This window comes from Ranitomeya variabilis, chromosome 3 (assembly GCF_051348905.1).
Source record: "Ranitomeya variabilis isolate aRanVar5 chromosome 3, aRanVar5.hap1, whole genome shotgun sequence".
NCBI classification, from domain to species: domain Eukaryota; kingdom Metazoa; phylum Chordata; class Amphibia; order Anura; family Dendrobatidae; genus Ranitomeya; species Ranitomeya variabilis.
In genome coordinates, this window is record NC_135234.1 from 31,349,843 (window position 1) to 31,370,823 (window position 20,981).

General features: G+C 48.6%; 1 protein-coding gene across 1 annotated transcript in view; it reads right to left on the reverse strand.

Moving 5' to 3' along the window:
* Positions 1–381: 381 nt before the first annotated feature.
* The window catches only part of MORC3 (MORC family CW-type zinc finger 3), a 68,370-nt gene continuing 47,770 nt past the window's right edge, over positions 382–20,981 (reverse strand). Inside the window, exons 13-17 of the mRNA XM_077293892.1 lie at positions 20,824–20,845; positions 20,547–20,704; positions 3,991–4,744; positions 2,721–2,848; positions 382–2,017 (exon numbers count right to left, since the gene is read on the reverse strand). Of these exons, the coding sequence (XP_077150007.1) occupies positions 1,858–2,017; positions 2,721–2,848; positions 3,991–4,744; positions 20,547–20,704; positions 20,824–20,845 (1,222 nt within the window). The 3' untranslated portion in view covers positions 382–1,857. The remainder of the gene's footprint in view (positions 2,018–2,720; positions 2,849–3,990; positions 4,745–20,546; positions 20,705–20,823; positions 20,846–20,981) is intronic.

Here is a 20,981-nt window from a genome sequence, read left to right on the forward strand (position 1 = left end):
TGGGGGAAATGGGCAGTTAGTATCCAGTCTGTTATTGGGCCATATTCACATGTCCTCAGCTTTACATGCATTTTTTTTTTTCTTCTTCTTTGCTGCGGTTATTACCCCCTTATACATTAACGGGATCAAATCAGAGATAAAAATTTGCAGCATTTTCTGCCACCGAATGAACAAGGAGAAGATCTATAGAATTGTTCACACTCCATTTGTCTTGGCTGCAGATTGTTCTGCAAATCCACCAAGTCTGAACATGGGCCTAAAATACTTTAATGGGACGCAAGATACGTATGTAATAATTATTGCTATAAATAAATACTGTATTTTTTGGACTATAAGGCGCACTTTTTTTTTTTTTTTAGCAAGGAAAAAGAAAATCCTGCTGAGAGAAGTTTACAACGGCACAAGTCGCTTTCCTCCAGCCTGACACTGATCTGACTTATAGCTGCAGAGCCGGAGAGGAAGCCACCAGGACCTGCACATCACTAGAGATGCAAGGATGCTATAAGTCCTGAATAGCTGAAGGGCCTTTTAAGTCATCTGATCAGTAACATGCCTGGAAAGAAAAATGTGGTAATGCTTACAATGTGTTTGCGCGCATGCAGTAGAGGTGTGAGTATGTAGCCAAGCTAGGGTGTGCGCATGTAGAAGAGGTGTGCGCATGTAGGAGAGCTGTGAGTGCGCATGTAGGAAAGCCGTGTGTGTGTGTATATATAGCAGAGGTGAATGAATGTGCACTGTGTAAAACCAGATGTGTACAAGGAAAATGGCGCAGTAAAACACCAACAACAGATCTACATCCCTATTTTACCCTAGTGCATTAAAATTAAATTATATTGACCCCCTCCACTTTATTATACCAACAGGGAAGTTTTAAAAAGTAGGAAATGTATTGTTCATATTGTTTGCTGTCTGAAACTGGTGATTTTTTTTTTTTGGGACTGAAGAAGTACATGATTCATATGGAAAGCTAGGAAGTAAGCTGGAGTTCAGCTGTTTTTAAACTACAATTTCCAGCCTGAAGTTACATTTCTGCCCTAAGTTTCTGGCCTCTGAATCGTGGTCCTCAGACAATGACTTTGCAGCTGTTAAACTTCCAAAATTCCCCAGATGGTGTGTGCTGGGAGGTGTAGTTCTACAGTGACTGGATGGGGATAAAATTGTTGTTAATGGTTCAATGCTTAAAATAAAATGTAATCTTATAAATGATGGTCTGATGATCAGGTATATATAATATACCTCCTCTGCATTAGCTACGCCATCACCCGCCATCTCAGGGCATCACATGACCACTGTCCCGCTTCTTGGTTGAGATACAACGTGAAGGGTGCAGATCAGCGGCAGCTTATTGGTTGCAATGGTCACGTGAGTGTTGATGCCTTGAGACCCATAGGGGAGACTGTAGCGAGAGCGAGAGGAGAGTATAGGATTATTATTATTTTATTTATTTTTTTTTTTTTTATTACCCCACACTGGGCCAAAACCAATCACTTAAAATGGGGGAAAACATTTTCAATAAGAGTACAAAAAATAAAATAAAAATGAAACATTACAAATTGTTCAGATGGGGCGTCCACCTTATCCTAACATTTCACCATTAGCGCGGTTTTGGCAATTCACGTATGAAAAATACAGCAGGGTATTATATAATTAGTAAAATCTGTAGAAAAACTGAGGTATCCGCCTTGTGCATAAATCTTCTCTTGCAAATAGAACAACAGGGCGTGTGGTGTCCGTCGTGTGCCGCAGGAGGTCCGGGAACACTGGAGAGTCCGATTCTCCGCGGCGGCCTTTGTTGTGTTCATCGGAAGATTTAAATAAAGTTCGACATAGTAACTCCTTTCTCTGACATCCTTAATGTTATTCGTGGCCATTGGCTTGTTTCTCTGCCTGCTCCAGCACTTGCACTAAAATCTCATCAATCACGTCCACGTCGTAGTCCACCTGCTCCAAGTCCAAGTCTGGCATCAGCGTGGTCAATAACTGGGCAACGTGAATCCGTAGCATCCGTAACTTTGTCCTATAAAGGGAAAAGTGTAAAAACGTGTAAGGAGTGTATGCGACAAAATGGGTAAAATGGATGCGGTTTTAACACTGCAGGCTTTGCTATGGCAAAACGATGACCCCCCATGTTGACCCTGGCTGTCACTTAAAGGCAGCATATACAGATGTAGGTCACTTGTACTGCACACTGAGGTTTTGGGATTTTCATCTTGGGGCCAGATATTGAAACGGTAGTAAAGAGTCAGGGGGGTGGAGCCACTAGCCTAAACAATCAGGATGGGCCGCCTCCCTCCTGGCTGGACTGACATCTCACAGGCCGGGTATGTCCCCCACAAGCCACATCTAGAGGCATGTGTCACATGTGTACTGCCCAGAGGCTAAAATAGTGCCCTACATTAAGTATGCACTCCATGGTACAGGATGGGGACAGGCGAGTTTTACTGTTCTACAGAGAGGCTCCGCCTACGTGACTTTTTACTGATGTTTTAATCAGTAAAAGTTGGAAGAAAGAGGAAAAAAAAAATAGAAGTGTAAAAACGAAAATTGGCAAAGGCGGGAATGGGTTGTATTAAAAACCAGGGCTTATTTCTTACAGGCTGTGTTCACTATTGCAGCTCACAAGAAAGTCACTGAAATTGGACTAAGCTGCAATACCAAACAACCACTGGATCAAGAGTGGCGCTGCTTCAAATTTCATACAACCCCAAAGTCCTGCATACCTCTCTTCTCCCAGTTCACTGATGGAGGCGCTACTCTCATTAGCGGCTTCTTTTAGTTGCTGTATTTCCATCTTGAGTTGTTTATTCTCGGCCTCCAGCTTCTTCTTCTCCTGCTGTAGCCTCTCGATCTGGAAGATACATATAATGGAGAGGGAGGGTTATGTGATGAACCATCACCATGGCTGCCACAACCACTGCAGACAAATCTGTGTACCGTACAGAGGAATGGTCCTAAAGGAAAAAGCAGCTGTCTCCTCCAGCTGACCGCATGTAACTACATCCATTGAAGTGCATGTGTAAAGTCCAATGAGCTACACAATGGACTACCTCTCCATGTTACACAGACTTGTTTTAGGTAGAATGAGAAAAATGGGGGCGTGTTCTTTTAATTCTGTGTTGCTTCCTGCTTATGATTGGTCAATTCATACAGGGAGAAGAAGTACACGCCCCCAGTGAAAACTAAGGATAAAACCCATGTGGCTTAAAGTTAACTCTTAGGCACCAAATACTTTGATTGCTAATATTTCCTTAACAGAGATGTAAAATAAAAAACATTTTTTTTTTCCAATTTGTTGAAAGATCCTCTCTAAATTTTTTATTGACCTAAACCATCAGTGACTGTGGTATGAACTTCTTCACCATCTCAGACGAGGGTTGTTCCCATTAATCCAGACAGTTCACCTGGACAGCAACATTTTGTCTCTCAGAGATCAGAGAAATTCTTTAGGCTTCTCTGATTTCTATGGACTCTGCATAGAAGCAGTTATCTAGATAAATGGCTCCGCTTGGAGGGTACAGTGCCCAGCTGCCCGCTGGCTCGAAAAAGGAGCTTTTTGTGTACTCACCGTAAAATCTCTCTCTCTTAGCCTCTAATTGGGGGACACAGGACCATGGGCTGTGTCCCTAATGAGGCGACAGAGTAAAGGAGATTTTTGTGTACTCACCGTAAAATCTCTCTTAGCCTCAAATTGGGGGACACAGCCCATGGGCTGTGTCCCTAATGAGGCGACAGAGTAAAGGAGCTTTTTGTGTACTCACCGTAAAATCTCTTTCTCTTAGCCACTAATTGGGGGACACAGGACCATGGGCTGTGTCCCTAATGAGGCGACAGAGTAAAGGAGCTTTTTGTGTACTCACCGTAAAATCTCTCTTAGCCTCTAATTGGGGGACACAGCCCATGGTCCTGTATCCCCCAATGAGGCGACAGAGTAAAAACTTGTATGCAAGTATAGTAATTTATATTAAGAAAACACTGAAGAAGATGTCTTACCTCTGCTTTGCACTGATCTTTTTCTGCCGAGCAGGTGTCAAGTTTCCGGAAAATGTCATCCAGTTGTAATGCCATATCGTCGACTTCACTCGTGCTGTCCACTTCAATGATGGGAGAACAGCCAGACTCTGATTTCAGCTCCTGCAGTTTTTTGCACATTAGATTAAGTCTGCTGATTTCTTTTAAGGCCTGTCCATACTTTACGTCCCCGCTACTGGGAAGAGTCTGTGTTTGCTGGTGAGAAGTCTCTTTTTTCATTTGCTGAGCTATGGTTTCTCCCAAGTTTTTTAGTTTAATGCTCAGTTCTTCACAATGCTTCTTATAGTATTCCTTCTCATCTAGTACCACAAAGCTGTGATTCTGCTGGTTATGTGTCATGGCGCCATTACAGTGTTGGTAGACCTGCTCACCTGACATCTCCTGACACCCTTGAAAGTTCCCATCATCTTCTTCCTTTTTTACGGTTATTTCTGGCCTGTCCGTTTGTGTGGTGGCTGCTGTCATTCCCGAAGGTACACCATCCAAACTTTCCATGGGGATAGGACTAAGACCCGTGCCGTTTTCTGGTGTTTTATCACTCTTGGGTTTGGGCGTACTGACCTCCTCCATGATGATCACATCTCCATCATCTACCTCCACCGCCTTATCATCATCATCATCATCTCCATCAGGAAGCTCTATGGTCTCAGTTACAGTAACGTGTAGCTTTTTAGCCGGCTCGGGAGAATTTTCTTGTGAAAGCAGACGTTTCCGCCTAAAGATAACGCAAGTAATCAGGTTTAGAGTAAGCAAATAACAGAAGTATAAAAGTAAAATCACCGCTTACCTAATCTAGAAAACAGAACACAATAGTACTTCCTACATCAAGTGCGGGAACAAAGTGCGCAAAATACATGGCTGGTGGCGGCTGGTACCCGCCTCCAAGAGCAGCAACCTGCACTAGCTCTGATCATCGCTATTTAACCATTTGGATGCCGCTTTTCAGTCTCTGACATTTACCTAGTTCCTTTGTGTATTTGTCAATGGCTTACTATGGCAGCTGGGGGTCTACTGAAGCCCCCCCATTACTCCTAATTTATGTCTGGGTTTCAAAGGTGATTGTAATTTTCTCCGAGCCAATCATTGGGGGACACAGACCGTGGGTGTTATGCTGCTTGCCACTAGGAGGACACTAAGTGATACAAAGAAAGTTAGCTCCTCCCCTGCAGTATACACCCTCCTGCTGGCCCTCAGCTACCCAGTTCTTGCTTAGTGTCTGTAGGAGGCACTTGGGTCTGTTTTCAGACCCCAACTTTCTTATTTTAATTTTAATTTTTATTTTTCTGTAAATTTTTATTTTTTTATTCAACGGAGTGAAGGGGGCGACGGATCCTTTTTTATGGGACCCGCTCTCCCCCGAACCAGCAACAGGCGAGCACGGCGAGTATACCTCCCCGTCCCTCTCCTGCGACGTGGGAGCACGCCAAATTTTACTCGGGCAACAGGTTTCCATCTTTGGTCCCGATTTCCCTTCCCCCTGCAAGACGGCGAGCACATAGAGCCTGCTCTAATGTTCCTCTCCGGTGGCCCGACATACAAGGCCCACATCACATGGCGTTGCATACTTGCGGCAGAGCCCAAAGGGATTGCAGATGAGGATGGAGCGCGCAGGGACAGGGGGACCTGCATTACCGGACTGTGAGTACATCAGGAGTTCCCCTCCTGCGCTCCGGATCGCTTTGCGGCCGCGCCACCTCACACCGCCGGGCAGGCCGGAAATTTAGTCCCCGGCTTTTCAGCCGGAGTAGGCCGCAGTGGCCTCTATGGGGTAGGCGCCGGCGGTACTTTCGGCAGAGCCCCTGGGGACAGGCGCCGGCGGTCGGGAACTGCGGAGGTTAGCGTCGCTCCGTTGCGGCCGCCGCGCATCCCCAGGCAGGCTGGAAATTTAGTACCCGGCTTTTCAGCTGGAGTAGGCCGCAGTGGGCAGATCCCTCCCACGGCCGTAACTCCGCCCCCTATATCGGCGCTTCTCGTCTGGGACGAGAGGCGCCCTGCAGATCTCGGGGGCCATGCTTCCTCACGCTGCCTGCCTGGAAGATGCAGTCTTGGGGGTGCCACTGGCCGGTACGCCAGCGGCAATCATTCGGCGCGCGGCCGCCGACGCGCTCCACCGGCAGGCTCCATAAATTTAGTCCCCGGCTTTTGCAGCGAAATACCTTTCAGGAGCGGAGGTGCTTTCATGGTCCCGATGGGCTGAACTTCGTGGAAGAAGCCCCCCTCCATGGTCCGGGCAGCCTCCACCACTGTGAAAGCGGACAAGGAGGCGGACGGTTCCTCTCCACCTCCCTAACAAAGGGATGATGGATTGAGGTTTATCTCTCTACCCCTGCACCGTCCACGCTGCAATACCCGACATCCGCGGCGGCTCCATGCCGGGACGCGCACCGTTGGTAAGTGGATCCTGCCAGCAATGGGCTTCTGCAGCGGGATATTGACAGGCAGTCTCAGACTTCCCTGTGACCACCTTCCTGAGGTAACGCTCCAGCCGGCTAACAAATTTAGCTCCCGGCTTCGGCCGATGTGTAGTCCGCACCTCCAGAAGCGCACTGTGTCGCCTCAAGGCGGCTTAGCCTTTTTTCCTGACGCTTAGCGCCTGACGCGGAAGCGCTCAATTTTCTCGAGCAACGGGTGACCACCCCTAACTCTTACGCTGACGCCGGCTGCAGAAATTTACGCCCCGGCTGGGGCCTATCATGGAAGTTTCGAGGCTCCGCCCACGTCGTGCCTGTAGCTCCGTCCCCTAAATTGGCGCTTCTCGCTCGCTGCGAGATTTTACCTAAACCCGCATGACCAGTATTCCCGGTCTTAAAGTCACACGACCAGTATTCTCTGGTCTTAAAGGCACGTGACCAGTATTCCCTGGTCTTAAAGGCACGTGACCAGTATTCCCTGGTCTTAAAGGCTCGTGACCAGTATTCCCTGGTCTTAAGGGTACGTGACCAGTATCCCCTGGTCTTAAAGGCACGTGACCAGTATTCCCTGGTCTTAAAGGCACGTGACCAGTATTCCCTGGTCTTAAAAGCGCGTGACCAGTATTCCCTGGTCTTAAGGGCGCGTGACCAGAATTCCCGGGTTTTAAAGGCACACGTCCAGTTTTCCCTGGTCTTAAAGGCACGCGACCAGTATTCCCTGGTCTTAATGGCGCACTACCAGTATTCCCTGGTCTTAAAGGCACATGACCAGCATTCTCTGGTCTTAAAGCCACACGACCAGTAATCCCTGGTCTTAAAGGCACACGACCAGTATTCCCTGGTCTTAAAGGCACACGACCAGTATTCCCTGGTCTTAAAGGCACACGACCAGTATTCCCTGGTCTTAAAGGCACACGACCAGTATTCCCTGGTCTTGAAGGCACACGACCAGTTTTCCCTGGTCTTGAAGGCACACGACCAGTTTTCCCTGGTCTTAAAGGCACACGACCAGTTTTCCCTGGTCTTAAAGGCACACGACCAGTTTTCCCTGGTCTTAACGGCACACGACCAGTATTCCCTGGTCTTGAGGGCACCATGACCAATCCGAAACTGGTCATAATTGAGGAGCCCTCTGCTGCCGAGCCCAGTTTATCCCAGTGTAACTAGTTCCCTCAGCCTAAACTCCCTCGTAGAGCTTTTGCCATCCAGTCCGGATATGCGATTCACTGGACAGAAGCCTCTACGCGGGACGCTATGCCTGGTCTGATTTTTAAGGGCGACAGGCACTTTAAAGGGCGCCGGTCTCCCCACACCATCAACAGACGGGCACTCGAAGGTCCAGGCCTAACGCCAGACAGCCTGTCCTGTCCACCCGGAGACCTGAACTCTGTGGATGTACAGAGGCATCCTTTTTTTTCGGGCGTCTGAGCACCCCCCTCTGCATCACCACTATTTAACAGAAGATGCAAGTAGGCGAATTTCCCTCTCCACTTCCTTGTTAAGAGGATGGTGGCTCGAGGCTCCTAATTTTTAACTCTGCGATGACCTGCTGGAAGCAGCGGCGCATTCTGCCACTCGGCAGATTAACCGGGTACAATCTCCTGTGGGTTACCTACCAGTATCCCTGCCCGATATGTCCTTAATTAAAAATGCCACGATCTGTCAAATAGCACATCTGGTTTGTTCCGTTTGGCAACTACGGGTCCAGCCCTTTAACCTCCCTATCCGCCGCATGGATGCTAGAGCAACGGTCTCCTGCTTAGAGCCCTTAACTACTTTGATTCACACCAGTATCACTTTCCTGAAGACAGTTCAGCTGGTCAATCATATTCTTGAGCGGGAGACTAACGAACAATCGTACGTTTCCGCAGCCCCGACCAACAGTGAAAGGGTTGTCCAGGACAGTCTAGATCTAAGGGATCTTGGTTACTAAAAGGTGGAACGATAAGTAGGACCGATTCCGGACCTCAAACTTCTAACAATCTTTTCACAAGGTTCTTCTTCTTCTTCGAATGGAGTCTCATCCGCTCAGCCATTACTTCAACAAAAAAGGTGCAGTTTCGGGCATCCATCGACATTCGGGATGCCTAACCTCTTCAAAAATTCCTTTGCTTTTCCATTCGTGAATAGCATTTAAGTCACGACCTTGTTCTTCGGCCTTGCTACCGCATCCAGGGTGTTCGCAAGGGTCATGGTGGCTGTCATCTTGCACCTAGAGGCGTGGTCGTCCTATCCTGTTTGACCGACTGTTTACCCACCCTTGCAGGACTACGCTAAGTCGTCTATATCTCTTGCGATACCCTCTCACCTGGGCTGGTGGCTAGACTTAGACAACTCCTCATTTCCAGCCCAGCAGATATCCTTTTTGAGGATGATCCAGTATTCCTCCAGAAGGGTGGTAAATCTCCCTCCGGACAAGGTCATGGTTTTTCAACGGGAGCTCGCGCTCTTGCTCACTCATCCCCTCATTTCATTCGATTTGCTGGGAGGGTTCCAAAAAAAAAAAAAAAAAAAAACGGAGACAACAATGGAAACAGTTTCCTTTGCTCCGTTAGTTTTCAGCAAGTCAAGCAGCCTTTCAGACGATAGTCTCTGAGTTCCTTCTTCATCCGGAGTTTTTTCTCCCGGTTCCATGGTTACTAGTAACTTCCAATGCCAGTCCTCTTCTCCCGATCATTGCTCTGGAGATCTCAAGGGTAGTCCTATAGTAGGTCCACTCCTTATGGCGGGTCAACCCATCCGAATTCAATTGGACAACACCACGGCTGTGTCATACGTCAATCATCTAGCGAGTACCCACGTTCAAGCACCATGGCCAAAGTACCTCACATGGGCCGAGATCTATCACTCGGTGATATTGGCAGTTCATATCCCAGAAGTAGAACTCTGGGCTGCGAACATATTTAGTCGTCAGGGTTTCACCTCAAGTGAGTGGGAACTTCACCGGAAGTATTCCATCAGACCCGCCTTCACTGGAGCTCTACAGTTGTAGCTCGGATAGCGTCCTGACTGATCGCCGGCGTACTGGAGTTGGTTGTTCGGCCTCGAGATCCAGGAGCCTTCGCACTGCATGCTCCGGTTATTCCGTGGTACCAGTTTCCACTTCCGAAAACTTTTCAGAAGCAGAAAGGGCCCCAGTGATCCTCGGACATCCGTACTGACCACGTCAGTTCACTTGCGGAGCTGGTAGCTTTCTGTATTTCTGCAACAAAACTGCAAGTAGGGACCACCTCGCAGGATGTTTTTCACATGTAATTCTTCCCTATTGCATACCGTTAGATCATTGGGATCTATTCTATTAGGGAAGGTTGCCCCCTTTTCTCTCGGCTATATCCTCATCCTGACGAGTCTTCGGTGCTAACGGGTCTTTTCAGACTTTTTTCTCTTATTTCCTTCAAAGCAAGGTTGTCCTCAAGCCTTCCCTGTCCCTAGTTACCAAGGTGGTATTGTATTACTACTGTCATGAGGGCATAGTTCCTCCCTCATCTCTTTTGGCACCACTCCACAAAATGGAATGAGGTCCCCATATTCCGGACAGAGCAAGTGCTCTGAGTAGGTATGTCTTGAGGACGGCGTCCTTCCGAAGGTTGGACACTGTATCTTGGGTTTCCTACCGGTAAGAGGAAGGCTTCCTGACGTTTACAGGAAGGGTTTGGCCGTCTCCATCGGCCATTTAGCCTGGTGTATTCCTTCACCATCCAGTAGTCCTTCCGTGTTAGATGACAGCCTATCTCCCCGTCTATCGTGGGTTCCAGGCACCAGGCGTCAACAAGACACGCCTGCACGTTTGCGGATTCGTCCAGTCCGCATGCATTCTTGAAGCATTATAATTCCCAGACTTCCACAGATGTGACTCTGGGCAGGCGGACTCTGCAGGCCGCGGTGGCGCACTTGTAAGTAGCGGTTACACAGAGCCTGATCGGATGTTGTCCCCACCCAGGGACTGCTTTGGTACGTCCCACGGTCTGTGTCCCCCAATGAGGCGTAGGAGAAAAGGAGATTTTTGTTTACTTACCGTAAAATCTTTTTCTCCGAGCCAATCATTGGGGGACACAGCTCCCACCCTAGTATTGGCTTATGCTTGTTTTTACAATCCGATATGCTATACTCTCATATATGATATGACATGCTGTAAGCTAATATGTTGTTACTGATCTCCTACTGCTTTTTGCACCGAACTGGTTAGCTGAGGGCCAGCAGGAGGGTGTATACTGCAGGGGAGGAGCTAACTTTCTTTGTATCACTTAGTGTCCTCCTAGTGGCAAGCAGCATAACACCCACGGTCTGTGTCCCCCAATGATTGGCTCGGAGAAAAAGATTTTACGGTAAGTAAACAAAAATCTCCTTTTTTGCTAACTATGTCAGTATTGAAGGCATTACAGTATATACCGTATTTTTCAAACTATAAGACACTTTTTTCCTCCAAAAATATGCAGGAAAATGGGGGATGAGTCTTATATTCCGGATGCACCTTCTGTGGCTGTGGTTGGGGGAGCGGCAGCGGGTCACAGGAAGCGCTAGCCGGCTGCTGCGGGTAACACCTGTGCCCGCTATTAAAGAAAAATTAATATTCACTGGTCCCCACACCCAAACTCCCTCCCACCTCTATGCACTGAAGCCAATGCCGAGAGATGGGAGGGACTATGGGTGCGTGGCGCTGTGAATATTCATTTCTCTTTAATAGTGTGAGCCGCAGCCGACTTCCTGCAGAGGCCGGGCGATCATGTGTGCCCGCCATTAAAGAAAAATGAAAATTCACTGCTCCACACGCCCCTAGTCCAGAGTGTGGAGAGCAGCGAGTATTCCGGCCGCTGTCCTTGGCTTGTAAAACTGTGAATGACATCTCTGCCATGCGCTGCTTACAAGCTGCAATCAGCTGCTGGCATCAGAACAGGACGCTGCGAGGGAGGGCAGGAACGTAAGTAGAATGGTTTATGTTTTAATGATGGGGGCCATGCATACCAGGATGGGGATGAGGGGAGCCATGCGTACCAGGATGGGGGATATTAGTACAGATTTGACCACATTTTTTTTCTATTCTCCTCTTTTAAAACCTAGGTGCAGCTTATAGTCCGAAAAATACGGTAATACAAAATTCAAATCCACTAGAAGGGACTAACAAAATAAATAAAAGCAAAAATAAAATTTGAACAAATAAAGGAATTTTAAAATAAAGAAAAAACAAGAATAAATTTGACATTGCATTCTATTAAATACATAACCTGCAAGGTACGGTAAATACTGTAAATAAAAATGAAACTCCAGGTTGATGTTTTTAGGTCATCTTGTAATATCTATTTCTTCTGTTATTGGAAAAATAAAAATGTTGGAAGTTTCAGAAAATGGCAACACCAACTAAAATGTATTTATTTATATTTATTCTTATTACAAAGTTCAGAACCACATGCAGATACATATATACACTATACAAAAAAGAACAAAAAAAACCAAAACCTTATGGATACATGGATTTAGAGATATATATATATATATATATATATATATATATATATATATATATATATATATACATATATATATATATATACATATATATATATACACATATATATATACATATATATATATACACATATATATATATACACATATATATATATATATATATATATATATATATATATATATATATATATATATATATATATATATATATATATATATATATATATATATATATAAAAAAAGTTATGGCTCTTAAAAAGAGGGGGAGGAAAAAACAAAAAGTTGCTGGTCCTAAAGGGTTGTCATATACTCAAAAGGTTGACCACTACTAGGACAACTCCTTCTTATACCCCATGCTTGGCCCAGATAAAATAAAATAAAGCTGACACTCACCTCCCGTGCTGGCGCCATTCCAGTGGGGTCGGCGCTCACGTTCACGGGGTTCATGTAAGGTTATGTCACATGAGCTTGGTGCCCAATCAGCGCGGACATCACTGGCCCCGCCTTCGGACAAATCATTAAGAGGAAGTCCGGCCTGCGGCTCACTTCCTCTTGACGTTCATTTTGTCTGGAGGCGGAGTCAGTGACGCCAGCGCAGATTGGGCATTGGGCTCATGTGTCATAACAACCTCATATGAGCCCCGGGAGCGTGAGTGCCGACACCGCTGGAACAGTGCCGGCATGGGAGGTGAGCACAGGCTTTTTTATATTTTATTCGAGCCAAACATTTAGATCAAGAAGGGGCGGCCCTAGTGGAAAACCTCTAACAATAGCCTGTCGATACTTAGCACTGCAGCTCAGATTCCCCCTGTGGATCCTCTAGCTTAGTCTTCTGGCTTGAACAGCGCTTGTCTGCTGCAATCAATTGCTAGTCACCGGACGACAATAGTCCCTGCTGCGACCACTGTTGGGCTGCAGCGGTCATGGGCAGTGATATGGATAAATGACAGGCAAGTTTATACATTTTATATACAGTGCCTACAAGTAGTATTCAACCCCCTGCAGATTTAGCAGGTTTACACATTTGGAATTAACTTGGCATTGTGACATTTGGACTGTAGATCAGCCTGGAAGTGTGAAATGCACTGCAGCAAAAAAAGGAGATTTTTGTGTACTCACCGTAAAATCTTTTTCTCCGAGTCATCATTGGGGGACACAGGACGAATGGGTGTTATGCTGCTGCCACCAGGAGGACACTAAGTTAAACACACACAAAAGATTAACTCCTCCCCTGCAGTATACACCCACAGGCTGGACAATCCAGAGCCAGTTCGGTAACAAAGCAGTAGGAGTAAGCCAGTTAACAAACAGAAAACATGTCATAGTCAAAACACAGACTGAAAAGAACAATTGAGCCAACTAGGCTAACAGGGAGGGTGCTGTGTCCCCCAATGATGACTCGGAGAAAAAGATTTTACGGTGAGTACACAAAAATCTCCTTTTCTCCTACGTATCATTGGGGGACACAGGACGAATGGGACGTCCCAAAGCAGTCCCTGGGTGGGTCACCAGAAGTTATAAATGCTGTGCGAGCCTACAACTACAGATGAGACACAGCCGCTTGTAGGATTCGCCTACCAACGGAAGCGTCTGCCGAGGCCTGAAAGTGCACATGGTAGTGTTTCGTGAACGTATGTAGACTGGACCATGTAGCAGCCTTGCAGACTTGTGCTGCCGATGCCTGGTGCCGGATGGCCCAGGACGCGCCGACTGACCGGGTAGAATGAGCCTTGATCCCCGGAGGTGCGGCGTGACCCTTGACACGGTAGGACTCTTGGATGGCGGAACGAATCCACTTGGCAATGGAAGCCTTGGAAGCAGGTAGTCCCTTCCGTGGCCCCTCCGGAAGAACAAACAAGGCGTCTGATCTACGGAGAGACGCAGTCCTGGAGACGTAACGTCTGAGACCCCTCACTAAGTCCAGAGTGTGGAGCGCCCTTTCCGTGCGGTGGGAAGGAGCAGGGCACAGTGAGGGAAGAACAATCTCCTCATTAAGATGGAAGGAGGAAACGACCTTCGGAAGAAAAGTCGGACATGTCCGCAGAACCACCTTGTCCTGGTGGAACACGAGAAAAGGAGGTCGGCACGACAGAGCTGCCAGCTCAGAGACACGTCTAATAGACGTGACAGCCACGAGGAAGGCAATCTTCCAAGACAAGAACAGCAAAGACACTTCATGCAAGGGCTCAAAGGGGGGCTCTTGAAGAGCACAGAGAACTAGGTTCAGGTCCCATGGTTCCAAGGGCATCTTGTAAGGCGGAACCATATGAGAAACACCCTGGATGAAGGTCCTGACCTGCAATCTGTTTGCAATCTTTCTCTGAAAAAGAACCGAGAGAGCAGAAATTTGACCCTTAAGAGAGCTGAGAGCAAGACCCAAGTCTACGCCTGATTGGAGGAATTCCAAAATGTGAGGGATAGAAAAACGGAGGGGAAAACGTCCCTGCTTCCTGCACCAGGCGAAGTATGCCTTCCAGGCGCGGTGGTAGATGCGCATAGAAGAAGGCTTGCGTGCGCGGAGCATGGTAGATATCACCGTCTGGGGCAACCCCTTCTGCCTCAGTACCCAGGACTCAATGGCCACGCCGTTAAACACAGGGCCTCTGAGTTCGGGTGGTAAATGGGCCCTTGAGACAGGAGGTCTGCGCGACTCGGCAGCCTCCAAGGTACGTCTGAGACCAGTTGAACCATCTCGGCATACCATGTCCTGCGCGGCCAGTCTGGAGCGATGAGAATTACTGGGATCCGTTCTGCCTTGATCTTCCTGATCACCTTTGTCAGAAGAGGAATTGGGGGAAAGATGTATGGGAGTCTGAAACCCTGCCATGAGAGGACGAGAGCGTCGGCTCCGAAGGCTGAGGGGTCGTGAGACCTGGCCATGAAGACGGGAACCTGGCAATTGAGACGAGATGCCATTAGGTCCACGTCCGGGGTCCCCCATCGAGCGCATATCTGGTGAAAGATTGCGGGATAGAGGGACCACTCTCCGGGATCGAGGCTGTGGCGACTGAGAAAGTCCGCTTCCCAGTTTTCCACGCCTGGGATGAAAACTGCTGAGAGTATGGAATGATGTGTCTCGGCCCAGCGGAGAATTAGCGTCACCTCTACCATGGCCGCCTTGCTGCGAGTGCCCCCTTGGCGGTTGATGTAGGCTACCGCAGTGGCGTTGTCGGACTGGACTCTGACCGCACGGCCGGAGAGGAAAGGCTGAAAATGATGGAGAGCCAGTCTGATTGCCCGAATCTCCAGGATATTGATGGGCAGCTGGGACTCCTGCGGAGACCAGCGACCCTGAGTCGAGTGGCGCTGGAACACTGCACCCCAGCCGAAGAGACTGGCGTCCGTCGTGACAACCAGCCAGTGCACCGGAAGGAAAGACTTCCCCTGAGTCAGGGAGGACCTCTTGGTCCACCACCTGAGGGACTGTCTGATTGGGCGAGAGAGAAGGAGACGGCGGTCGAGTGAGGCGGGATTCCTGTCCCATACTGCCAGAATGGCGTGTTGTAAGGGCCGGAGGTGAAAAACCGCAAAGGGCACTGCCTCCATTGCCGCCACCATCCTGCCGAGTACCCTCTTGGAGAAGCGTAGGGAGTGAGAGCGAGGTTGAGAAAGCTTCCGGACCTCTCTCTGTAGAGTGGCTACTTTTTCCGGAGGCAAAAGTACTAGACCCTGAGAAGAGTCTAAGATCATTCCCAGGTAGGATATGGTTTGGGCCGGGACTGGGGAAGATTTTTTGAAATTGATTTTCCAGCCCAGGCGCAAAAGAGTATTTATTGTGACGTCTACCGCTTCTGAACAAGATCGGAAAGAGGGGGCCTTTATGAGAATGTCGTCCAAGTAGGGCAACACCACTATGCCTCGAGCATGTAGAATGGCCACGGCAGCTGCCATGACCTTGGTGAACACCCGAGGAGCGGTGGCCAGCCCGAAAGGTAGGGCGACAAACTGAAAATGGTGCCCCTGGACCGCGAAGCGGAGGAAGCGCTGATGAGACGGTAGAATGGGAATGTGCAGGTAAGCGTCTTGAACATCTAGAGATGCAAGAAACTCGCCCTCTTCCAGAGAGGCAATTACCGAACGAAGGGACTCCATTCGGAATTGACGTACACGGACGTACTTGTTGAGGAGCTTGAGGTCCAATATTGGACGTACTGAGCCGTCCTTCTTTGGTACAATGAAAAGGTTGGAATAGAAACCTTGGTACCTCTCGTTCTGAGGTACCGGGATAATGACCCCGTCTTCCCATAGCGATCTTATGGCCTGAAAATACTGACGGACCCTTGCTCTGGGAGGAGGGGACTGAAAGAAACGAGATGGGGGAAGAGAGACAAACTCTATCTTGTAACCGAAGGATACCAGATCGCGGACCCATCGGTCGGGAACTACGGAGAGCCACGCGTCCCGAAAGAAGAGTAGGCGGCCGCCAACTCTGTCGGTGTCCTTTGGCGTCTGCCAAGAGTCATTGAGGTGGAGACCTGTTGGATCTGGGCCCCCTGGACCCCTGTTGTCTGGGTCTGCCTCTCCAAGAGGGAGAGGGTTTGTAAGATGGCTGGGAGGTTCTATCCTTGCGCTGACCTCTCCCGACGCCGGGTGGCGCGGAAGAAGGATTGGACCAATTGGAGCCGAAACGGAAATATCGGCCTCGGCCCTGTTGGTTGCGAAAGGGGCGAAAGGTCCGTTGCTGGGGAAGGAATTTGCTCTTTCCCCCTGTGGAGTCTGCAATTATTTTATCTAGTTTGTCCCCAAAAAGGCGTTCGCCCTGGTATGGAAGGGACGTGAGAGATTTTTTGGATCCTGAGTCCGCTTTCCAGTCCCTGAGCCAAAGGGATCTGCGGATCGTGACAGCATTGGCCGCTGCCTGTGAGGCACAGTTAGCCGCGTCTAAAGATGCAGAAACTACAAAGTCCCCCGCTCTGGCAATCTGAGTGGCCAGGTGTGAAACCTCGGGGGGTAAGTCAGCGTGTAGAGCTGTAGAGGCTAAAGACTCGGCCCAATGGGTCATGGCTTTTGCAACCCATGTGGCGGCAAAAGAAGGGAAGAGAGAAGCCGAGGAAGCTTCAAAAGCCGAGCGAGCCATCTGATCAATTTGTCTATCAGTGGGATGCTTGATGGACGCGCCCTCGGAGGAGGGTAGAACCGCCTTGGTGGCTAGCCGCGACACAGGCGGGTCCACGGAGGGTGACTGAGACCACTCCTTAGCAAGGTCCTGAGCAAACGGATACTTCAATTGCATAGCCTTCTGACCTGAGAAGCGTTTATCCGGACGGACTCTGTGAAGATCGACAATGTCTTTGAATTGAGGATGCGTAGGAAAAAATCTATGAGCCTTTGTGGTTCGCCCGAATGACACGGGATGAACCGCCTTGGACGGGGTTTCCTCCTCTAACTGTAGCGTCTGACTTACAGAGTCTATGAGAGAATCTAGGGTCTCTTGGTCGTGACGATACTCTGGGGAACAGGACACGCTGGATGCGTCGTCCAGAAAGGATTCCCTGCTATGAGCTGGGGATGAATGACGGGAGACTTCGCTCTCTGAGCCGGAGGGCTGATCACGGACCGGAGATATTACCCTGGACTTCTTTCTAGATGAGAGAGGGCTTCTGGAAACGGTACGACCTCTAGGCCGAGAGGGGTTCTTAGGCCGCGTTACATCCTCCGTGGAAGTGCCCTGAGTAAGGGACGGGTCACGGAGGGACTGTATCGTCCTTTCCAAAGATGCCACAGAGCGAGCAAGGGAGGACGCCCATGCGGGGGTACTAGGCTCACTACATTCCGGGTCAGAGGCCGGAGTATCCTGTGCCGCAGACATTTCGCAGGCGGAGCACAGCGGGGTAGTGTGACCTCGGGGCAGAGATACCTTGCAGGAGGTGCACACAGCAAAAATAACAGAATGGGTCTTACCAGTCCGTTTTTGCTTAGACTGTGACATCTTTACCATGAAGTGAGCGTACTGGCAGGGGAAGAGACAATCCTACTGAGTGCGTCTCACCAAGTTCTGCGGTGTTTGGCAGGGAGATCCTGAAGTCCTGTGCGCTGTGGTGCTGCAGAGCCGACAGCGCACTTCCTGGTCCAAGATGGCCGCCGAGATGTGAGAAGGGCGCTTCTCGGGAACGAGAAGCGCCCAGGGAGAGAGAGAGAGAGGGGGGGCGTGTCGTGGGCGGGCGGTGGATTCCCTGCTATGCGCGTCGGAACGCTGCCATTGCCACCGCCGTCCTGCTGTATGAGGGAGGGAAGTTGTAGTCCGGCCCAGGGCCGGTAAACTGTGCCACCGCACTAACAGAGCGCCGGATTGCTCCCCATGCCCTTATAAAAAAGTTGCCCCGCGGCTGCAGCGCCGCATTAGAAAGAGGATGAGGGATCCCTGAACGGCGGTCCCCTATCAGCTGGGCGGCCCCCGCACTTACCTTGTGCGATGGGGCCGATGCTCCATCCACCTTCACCTTAGTAGGGAGAGGGTGGAGAGCTTCTGCCGCCGTGCAACATCCGCTCTGTTCAGTGGTGATGCAGTGGGCGGCTGCACGGACGCCATGGCATTCTGTCCGGCTGTGCCCTGGCTCCAGGAGACTTAGGTGGATGATTAGTCCCCGTGGTCGCCTGAAAGGGAGGGAGGGAGATCGGAACGCTAAGGAACCGTCGCCACACTGAAAAGTGAGCCAGGGCTGGCATCCATCGTCGCGGGAAAGGATACAGGAGGAACGCTCCATGTACTTGCCCGTTGTTGGTGCGGGAGAGATCAGAGCTGAAAATTTGCCTGTTGCTCCCTTCCGTTAAAAACAAAAATTGGTGGGGTCCTGAGGACCCAAGTGCCTCCTGAGACACTAAGTAAGAACTGGCTCTGGATTGTCCAGCCTGTGGGTGTATACTGCAGGGGAGGAGTTAATCTTTTGTGTGTGTTTAACTTAGTGTCCTCCTGGTGGCAGCAGCATAACACCCATTCGTCCTGTGTCCCCCAATGATACGTAGGAGAAAGAATGTGATTTCTTTGTTTATTTTTTTTTTAAATTGGGAAAAGTTTTTTCAGAGGGTCATTTATTATTCAACCCCTCAACCCACCATAATTCTGTTTGGTTCCCCTAAAGTATTAAGAAGTAGTTCAGGCACAAAGAACAATGAGCTTCACATGTTTGGATTAATTATCTCTTTTTCCAGCCTTTTCTGACTATTTAAGACCCTCCCCAAACTTGTGAACAGCACTCAAACATGGTCAACATGGGAAAGACAAAGGAGCATTCCAAGGCCATCAGAGACAAGATCGTGGAGGGTCACAAGGCTGGCAAGGGGTACAAAACCCTTTCCAAGGAGTTGGGCCTACCTGTCTCCACTGTTGGGAGCATCATCCGGAAGTGGAAGGCTTATGGAACTACTGTTAGCCTTCCACGGCCTGGACAGCCTTTGAAAGTTTCCTCCCGTGCCGAGGCCAGGCTTGTCCGAAGAGTCAAGGCTAACCCAAGGACAACAAGGAAGGAGCTCCGGGAAGATCTCATGGCAGTGGGGACATTGGTTTCAGTCAATACCACAAGTAACGTACTCCACCGCAATGGTCTCCGTTCCAGACGAGCCCGTAAGGTACCTTTACTTTCAAAGCGTCATGTCAAGGCTCGTCTACAGTTTGCTCATGATCACTTGGAGGACTCTGAGACTGACTGGTTCAAGGTTCTCTGGTCTGATGAGACCAAGATCGAGATCTTTTGTGCCAACCACACACGTGACGTTTGGAGACTGGATGGCACTGCATACGACCCCAAGAATACCATCCCTACAGTCAAGCATGGTGGTGGCAGCATCATGCTGTGGGGCTGTTTCTCAGCCAAGGGGCCTGGCCATCTGGTCCGCATCCATGGGAAGATGGATAGCACAGCCTACCTGGAGATTTTGGCCAAGAACCTCCGCTCCTCCATCAAGGATCTTAAGATGGGTTGTCATTTCATCTTCCAACAAGACAACGACCCAAAGCACACAGCCAAGAAAACCAAGGCCTGGTTCAAGAGGCAAAAAATCAAGGTGTTGCAGTGGCCTAGTCAGTCTCCTGACCTTAACCCAATTGAAAACTTGTGGAAGGAGCTCAAGATTAAAGTCCACATGAGACACCCAAAGAACCTAGATAACTTGGAGAAGATCTGCATGGAGGAGTGGGCCAAGATAACTCCAGAGACCTGTGCCGGCCTGATCAGGTCTTATAAAAGACGATTATTAGCTGTAATTGCAAACAAAGGTTATTCCACAAAATATTAAACCTAGGGGTTGAATAATAATTGACCCACACTTTTATGTTTAAAATTTATAAAAATTTAACTGAGCAACAAAACTTTTTGGTTTGTAAGATTTATGCATCTGTTAATAAATCCTGCTCTTGTTTGAAGTTTGAAGGCTCTAACTTATTTGCATCTTATTAAACCTGCTAAATCTGCAGGGGGTTGAATACTACTTTTAGGCACTGTATGGCCGTGCTAATCTTTTGTTTAGCAAAACTCCTTTTATGACAAACTGAAAGATTAAAATAGGTGGTTTTGCTCACGTCGTTGCTTGTTCTGGCTGGTGAAGCCCTAGTATAAAGACTGACAAGCTTCGCTGTAAACCACTGCAGTAGTGACAGTATAGCATGGCGGCCATTCTTGCCGTGGGGAGGAGCGGTTCACTTACCGGTCAGGGAGTCTGCCAGGATGTGGAGAGGTTTCAGCGGCCACCAAAGATGGAGGATTTGTGGCTGCTGCTGATCTATAATTGGTCTGTACGATGTTTAGAGCTTTTTGCATTTCTTTACTTGGAGGATTAAATAGAATCGTTGGCTTGTTAGCGAGCTGTGCAAAAACAAAGTGCATTAAAAAAAAAAAGTTTTTCATATTAATGTATTATTGATGAATAGAATTTGCATTTGACTAGAACTTTTAAGAACATCATAATCAAACAGCATAAATACCTGTGATGCCAGCTCAAACTTCCTGCAAAATAAAAAATATATAAATAAATAAAAAATTCTAACATTTAAATACAGTCATGTTTATTTCCTTTGTGTCTACTGTCGCAACACACACAAAAAAAGGCAAATTGGACAATATCACACAAAACCCCAAAAAT